The sequence below is a fragment of the Hemibagrus wyckioides genome, linkage group LG05, assembly GCF_019097595.1.
Source record: "Hemibagrus wyckioides isolate EC202008001 linkage group LG05, SWU_Hwy_1.0, whole genome shotgun sequence".
Taxonomy (NCBI): Eukaryota; Metazoa; Chordata; class Actinopteri; order Siluriformes; family Bagridae; genus Hemibagrus; species Hemibagrus wyckioides.
The window spans coordinates 2,166,759-2,174,706 of NC_080714.1; the positions used below are offsets into that span (position 1 = coordinate 2,166,759).

The 7,948-nt window shown below is 38.2% G+C and overlaps 1 protein-coding gene across 1 annotated transcript in view; it reads left to right on the forward strand.

The window, feature by feature from the left end:
- Positions 1-4,586, forward strand: part of LOC131352875 (alpha-2-macroglobulin-like protein 1) — a 27,720-nt gene extending 23,134 nt beyond the window's left edge. Inside the window, exons 31-40 of the mRNA XM_058389394.1 lie at positions 610-766; positions 1,008-1,082; positions 1,466-1,628; positions 1,822-2,015; positions 2,396-2,611; positions 2,730-2,848; positions 3,107-3,215; positions 3,378-3,443; positions 3,757-3,862; positions 3,991-4,586. Coding sequence (XP_058245377.1) covers positions 610-766; positions 1,008-1,082; positions 1,466-1,628; positions 1,822-2,015; positions 2,396-2,611; positions 2,730-2,848; positions 3,107-3,215; positions 3,378-3,443; positions 3,757-3,862; positions 3,991-4,037 — 1,252 coding nt within the window. The 3' untranslated portion in view covers positions 4,038-4,586. The remainder of the gene's footprint in view (positions 1-609; positions 767-1,007; positions 1,083-1,465; positions 1,629-1,821; positions 2,016-2,395; positions 2,612-2,729; positions 2,849-3,106; positions 3,216-3,377; positions 3,444-3,756; positions 3,863-3,990) is intronic.
- Positions 4,587-7,948: the final 3,362 nt, after the last annotated feature.

Here is a 7,948-nt window from a genome sequence, read left to right on the forward strand (position 1 = left end):
TTTAGTAAATAACATATCTTTTTATTTATTTGTTGTGTTTAATATTGTGAAACACCCAATAAACATCTTCTGTTCTTAGATACTTTATAGCGGCTATAAACAATCATCTCCCTGATTCACAAATTAGTAGAAAGTTGGACTTTCAGAAAGAGTTGAATCAAATAGGAAAACAACTAGAAGGTCAATAGCAGAAACACAAACCAGGGTGAAAGGACTCAGAATTGTAAATTAGCATGCCATCAGCAGACCATACCAGTGATCTGTGTGGAAATAATGTGAAGTAATGATTAACAAATGTTTGTGTGTGTGTGTATGTGTGTGTTAATAAATTAGACATTATTATTATTATGATCATTATTATTATTATTATTATTAGTGATCTACGACTAGAAATGAAAATTGCTCGTTATCACCAATTAGTTATGTTTAGTTAAGGCAACTTTGTCCACATATTTGTGGATTTTACTTTATTCTTGAGTGAAATTTACATGAATCACTAGAAGTTGTTCAACGTTAAATACAGACACATATCACAAAAAAGTGATATGTATTTTTACCTTTATTTTTTCTTGTTATCTGTAGTTGCTATCAACATGTTTGTGTTCTCAGGCTGACGGCGTTCGTAATGAAGTCTTTTGGAAAAGCGAAGAGATATATCTTTGTGGATCAGGTGTTTGTGGATCAGGCAAAGAACTGGCTCGGTCAACGGCAGCAGGCTAACGGATGTTTTGCCTCAGTGGGACAACTTTTCCATCTTGACATGAAGGTCAGGACACCAGTCCAATATCATGTGGTGTTAGAGGAAACTAATCAATGACAGATGGTCTGATGAACTTTGAAGTTGCAGCAATAGCCTTAAATACTATCCTGTAATAGCATGCCCAGAATTGTTTTGCTCTAAACAATATTACACTGTAATATGCCGGCAACTACATTCGTTTATGTTTTAAAAATTCACCAATTTTTATTTTTTTATAGTAATATCTAATATTCTCTCTGTGTCTCAGGGAGGAGTGAATGATGAGGTGACCCTCACGGCGTACATCACGGCTGCGATGCTGGAACTCAATTATACAGTTACTGTGAGTAAACTGATGAAATTGCACATTGCACTCAAGGACATTGTTACTCTGATATTATAATGATGAAGATCTTATTGTTTAAATAACGCAGTAAAGTAAATTCTTCTTAGCATTTATTAATTTTGGACTATAGTTGATGTTTTTAAGCCTGATTTTGAAAAGAAAATTTGAAAAATACTACCTTTCTGGCTAGACACCATACACATAAACGAGCTTACAAGAGTTGTAGGTGTTTAGGGAAAGTCTAAAATCACTTTGCAGATTTGGTGTGCAAATGAATTTTTAAACAATGTAAACTAAAATTAAAGATGAAATTCTGAGGCTTTTGGTTGCCTATTAGTAAAGGATCATAATATATCCATTTATTAATCTGTGTACTGCAGGATCCTGTGGTGGGAAACAGTCTTACATGCCTGAGGAATGCGTACACTCAGGTGAACTCCACTTATGCTAAGGCTCTCCTCTTCTACACCTTCACCCTAGCTGGGGATCAGCAGATGAGGAACACACTCATCTCAGACCTGGATGAAGTGGCCATTATCTCAGGTTTGATGCTTCTACATTCTAATTATTGAAGAAAAGGGAAAGGTAGCTTTTTGGAAATTTTGGTCTTTAATGGTTGGCTGTTTTAAATGATTTTGAATTGTGTTGGTGAATGCATGTAATTAATGGAGATTGTTATTGGCTAATGTGGGGTTTGGTGCTTGTTAGATAAATATGTGTATACCATTTCCCTCAGGGGGTGGACGGCACTGGAGCAGAGTGAGTGATGGGTCAGTGACAGACTCTTTGGAGGTGGAGATGACCTCATATGTGCTTCTGGCTCTGATGTCTGGTCCCCAACTCTACGGGTTTGGTCTGGGTTACAGCATCAGCATCGTCCAATGGCTTACTAAGCAACAAAATTCCTTTGGGGGTTTCGCATCTACACAGGTAAGAGAAACGTTTTTTTGTTTTTTTTTACATATTTACTGCATTGAACAGAAGGAAGAACTAACCTGACTTTGTAACCTGGCATCATACCAGGCATCATACTTTGTATATACAGCAGAGAATGAAGCCTATAAAATAAACAAAACTCTTCATCTCACCAATACATGAACCTGGAAGAAAAAAACACAAGAAACTGATTATTTTGCAGTGGGCTCTTATTGTTTTCCAGAGCTGTATGTGATGTCGCATTAAAAAAAGGTTTTTGTTTAAAAAGTTTAGTCAGAAATCATTGAGAAATGCTGGATCTGTCATGGTCAGCCATGGTGGATTGGGAGAAGCAACATTTTCACACTTTCACTGTATACTTTTCTGTCATCCAGGACACTGTAGTCGCTCTCCAGGCTTTGGCAAAATACAGCTTTGCCACCTACAGTCCAGCAGGATCCGTAACCGTTACTATAACATCACCATCTGGGCTTATTATCACCTTCACCATTAATCAGAGTAACAGGCTGCTGTATCAGGACAGTGATCTGCAGGAGGTTCCGGGAGTTTACAGCATCAAGGCAGAAGGGAAAGGCTGTGTGTATGTTCAGGTCGGTATATCACCATTTCCCATTTTACTAACTCATCTCAGCTTCTTTATTAATTACGCAGTTTCTCAACAGGTCAGTTTGATTGGATGAGTGCTAATAATGTGTCTTTTTCTTCTAGTTTAATTTGCGCTACAACATCCCTCCTCCTCCTGACGACTCTTCATTCACCATCTCGGCCTCAGCGTCTGGAAACTGCAGAGTCCCAGTTATAATTTTGAAAGTAACCATTACTGTCATGTGAGTTCTACTCCAACTCTAATTAATGAAGAATGATCTCTTTTTAATGCATTATTACATCATGGGGCAAAATGCCTGTCAAGGGTACTAAGTCATGACATCAGGACGAAATAAACAAAGCCAAATGTTAGATTTGGTCCCATAACTTTTAGAAGTTACTTTTAGACAGCTGAGGTGATTGTATATATAATGTGTTAATCTGGTACTTTTGAACAAAAATGTAGAAAATGTGAATGATTATTGATCTTTTAATTTTAGCTATAATGGCCAACGTTTGGTGACCAACATGGTGGTCATTGAAGTCAGGCCTCTTTCTGGATTCAGGGTGGACGCAACGTCTGTGCAGCTTGTGAACGGCAATTCAAATGTAATGTAAACCTTTAAAAATGAATTGTAAAGCATGAACACAAATATAAATATTTATAATATGCATTCATAATGTTGATCCATGGTGAATCTGAACTAAATACTTCCTGAAACACCAGCTCATTGACCTCTTATAACTAATCTCTGATTATCTTCGGTCCAGGCAAATGACGGAGTTGTGAAACGTGTGGATCAAATTGAAGGCAAAGCAATCATCTACCTGAATAAAGTAAGAACAACCCCCCCCCCCACCACCACCACACACACACACCACTTTACAAAAACACTGTAGAAAAGAAAAAGCTATAGAATGTGTTTCTCTAAGACCTCATTAACCCTCATTTTTTGTTTTAAAGACATCGTTAAACTCATTAACCCTATTTATTTTATAGATGTTATTATTATTATTGTTAGTTTCAGACTAATTAGGTTAAAACTCTAATTAGGTTACTCTTTTTGTATAGTCAGTGGTAAATTGGTATATGGTTAAATGGTAAATGGTAAGCAGAAATAATTTTGTAGCATATCTCTCTCTGTTTCAGCTCATAAATGGAGAGGAGAAGGTGTACACCTTGATGATCATACAGGATCTTTCAGTGCAGAACCTGAAACCAGCTGTTGTGAAGGTTTATGACTACTACAACACCGGTACGCATCAGTGTTCTACATTTAACTGTCCAAATCAATCACACATAGAGCTCACACTGTTTTGTTTTATACTGATTTATGTATTACTGAAATTACTGTATTAATACTGATTTTTTCCTCTTCTAAAGGTGAGAGAGCTACAACAGAGTACACCTCTCCGTGTCCATTTCAGTGAGAGTTTGTACTTGATCTCAGCAAGAGCCCAGCATGAGCTTTTGTTTTCCATTATAGTTATTTTTATGGGGCTTACAGCTGCCAACATTTCAAAACCTTTTCATTTCAGAAATGTTCAGTAACTATTAATTAATGGTGTGTTTGATTTTTTTTCTCTTCTCTTGTCATTATGCTCAACATACATAATCAAGATATATCTGATGTTAATAAAGGTGCATATTTCTCCTTAATATGTATTAATATCAGTAAAATAACTTTGTTCTGATGAATGTGGAAGATGACAAATTACCAAATATAACTGCGTAAATAAACTATACATGATTTATTTGCTTTAAATGATCAAATAATATACTGTAAATCTAGCGTTTACATTGGAAATCCATTTATTTCCATGAGGTACATTTTATCCTATATTATTTCGATTTTTTTAACATTGGAACATGTCTAAACACAAAAACCTGAGTAATCGTATTTAGCTTCTCTGTACTTGTTAATTTTCTCCACAAGGTTGTAGAGTTTTAACTACCCTGCAGATTTACATTCCTCTCAATTCTCCTTATTTGAAAATTGTTAAAAAAATCCAAAAACAATTAAAAATTCCAATAAATTTTTTATCTGCACTGATCATTGGTCTTATGTATGTCTTGTTTTCTCATTCTAGCCATTTTACTTGCATTTGGTCAAAAGTAGCAATCCTTAACTGTATATTAATGTATCCAAATATACACTATATTGCCAAAAGTATTCGCTCACCCATCCAAATAATCAGAATCAGGTGTTCCAATCACTTCCATGGCCACAGGTGTATAAAATCAAGCACCTAGGCATGCAGACTGTTTTTACAAACATTTGTGAAAGAATGGGTCGCTCTCAGGAGCTCAGTGAATTCCAGCGTGGAACTGTGATAGGATGCCACCTGTGCAACAAATCCAGTCGTGAAATTTCCTCGCTCCTAAATATTCCACAGTCAACTGTCAGCTGTATTATAAGAACGTGGAAGTGTTTGGGAACGACAGCAACTCAGCCACGAAGTGGTAGGCCACGTAAACTGACGGAGCGGGGTCATCGGATGCTGAGGCGCATAGTGCGAAGAGGTCGCCAACTTTCTGCAGAGTCGATCGCTACAGACCTCCAAACTTCATGTGGCCTTCAGATTAACTCAAGAACAGTGCGCAGAGAGCTTCATGGAATGGGTTTCCATGGCCGAGCAGCTGCATCCAAGCCATACATCACCAAGTGCAATGCAAAGCGTCGGATGCAGTGGTGTAAAGCACACCGCCACTGGACTCTAGAGCAGTGGAGACGCGTTCTCTGGAGTGACGAATCGCGCTTCTCCATCTGGCAATCTGATGGACGAGTCTGGGTTTGGCGGTTGCCAGGAGAACGGTACTTGTCTGACTGCATTGTGCCAAGTGTAAAGTTTGGTGGAGGGGGGATTATGGTGTGGGGTTGTTTTTCAGGAGCTGGGCTTGGCCCCTTAGTTCCAGTGAAAGGAACTCTGAATGCTTCAGCATACCAAGACATTTTGGACAATTCCATGCTCCCAACTTTGTGGGAACAGTTTGGAGCTGGTCCCTTCCTCTTCCAACATGACTGTGCACCAGTGACCAAAGCAAGGTCCATAAAGACATGGATGACAGAGTCTGGTGTGGAGGAACTTGACTGGCCTGCACAGAGTCCTGACCTCAACCCGATAGAACACCTTTGGGATGAATTAGAGCGGAGACTGAGAGCCAGGCCTTCTCGTCCAACATCAGTGTGTGACCTCACAAATGTGCTTCTGGAAGAATGGTCAAAAATTCCCATAAACACACTCCTAAACCTTGTGGACAGCCTTCCCAGAAGAGTTGAAGCTGTTATAGCTGCAAAGGGTGGACCGACGTCATACTGAACCCTATGGATTAGGAATGGGATGTCACTTAAGTTCATATGTGAGTCAAGGCAGGTGAGCGAATACTTTTGGCAATATAGTGTATATTATCCTTAAGGATTCAGAAACTCTGGATTAGGATTAAAATTGATAAAACCATTGGGAAATTATAACGCTAAAGTTTACACAGAGTGTTAATTTCTGGTCTTCTTTAAAAAGCTGACTAGCTTTGGCTACACAGCACACTATGGAACAATGCAGCTTGAGACAAACCAAATTAGTCACTTATTGGTTTAGACACTTAGTGCTGGCTCTCATAGAAAAGGTATACAGCTTCATTTCTTGTTAAATAAATGTCATATTTTTATTAATGTATGAATTTGTGTTTGCTTACGTTCTTTAATTAGTTTTCACCTGAAACTGTAGGGATTCATTTTGTTTCAGATTTCATTATATTTTTGTAATATAATTAGTTATATGCGGTTGTCAATACTAAACACCTTACAAAGTTAGGAAAATAACAACGCTTGATGTCAGACATATTGTGATACCTGGGCAGAAACATAGGGAACATAAAGCCTGGGATATGTAGGATATAAATTCTTGGAAATATAGGGTCTTGAAAATATGGACTTGTATATAGGGCCTATAAGAACATAGGGTGTTAGCAGTGCAGGAATTTGGAATGGGAATATAGCCATTTGACCTTTGGGAACTTGTAAATTTAGGGTTTTGGGAATATTGAGCCCTGTGCCCATAGACTGAAGGCATGTATGAGAGACTCATAGTGTGTGAATAATATTGTGCTGGCCCCCTTCTGTCCTGTCAAGTCATGAACTTCACAAGACCTCTGAAGGTGTTCTGTGATATCTGGCCACACGATGTTAGCAGCAGATCCTTTAAATCCTGTAAGTTGAAAGTTGAGGCCTTGATGGATCTGACTTGTTTGTTCAGAACATCCTACAAATGATGGATTGGATTGTTTCTGAATTTAGAGGCCACGCCTTGATCTCTTGTTCCTCAAACCATGCCTGAACAATTTTTGCAGAGTATTTCTGCTGAAAGAGGCCACTGCCACTTGGCCTGCAATATTATGTCCCAGCAGAACTTTGCCCGGAGTGTCTCTGCCTCTGCCAATTTGTCTTCTTCCTGAAGTGCATCCTGGTTGCATCTCTTCCTCAGGTAAGCAACATTCATGCACTTGGCCATCCAGGAAACATGATTCATCAGATCAGGCCACCTTCTTTCATTGCTCCATGGTCCAGTTCTGATGCTCACATATACATTGTAAGCGCTTTTACCAGCAGACAGGGCACTGTGACTGGTCTTCAGCTATGTAGCCCCATATACAGCAAGCTTCACTGCACTGTGGTTGCTGAGCATCTGGCAAATCAAAACGGCAGGTATCTGTCTGTTTGTGCTTTCATGCATGTTAACCACAAACACAGATAGAACATGAACTTTAACTTGATGAAGCAAAAACTGGACATATTGACCTTTTTTTAAGTGAATAAATGTGGACTGAATAAATGTAAGCTCAGCAAACATTCTGCCTCCATGTCTCCAGACCAGTGTTGTATAAAGTATCCAAAAGCCACACTTGAGTAAAAGTACAGGTATTTTGTTAGAAAATGACTCGAGTAAAAGTTAAAGTCACCCATTATAATTCTCTTGAGTAAAAGTCTTAAAGTATCTGAAATAAACTGTACTTAAGTATCAAAAGTAGTGTTTTCATGAATGTACTCAAGTATGGAAAGTAAAAGTAGAAGTAAATTAATAAAAAAGTAAGACTGTAATAATTTGGAGAATTATGAATTTTATTCTGTATTGCTTTCTTTCTTAAACTTCTCAATAAGTGCAGCACCAAAAAATAAGACTTGCATGAAAGACGGAAGAGGCCTTTAGAACTGTATTGTAATGAAGTGTACAGTATCAGTGTCTCCATACCTGTGAGCTTGTATCTAAGGCCATGTCCACTCGAACCCGGGGATTTTTAAGAAGGGAGATTTTTCTCCGTGTTTTGACCTTTCGTCCACATGCTA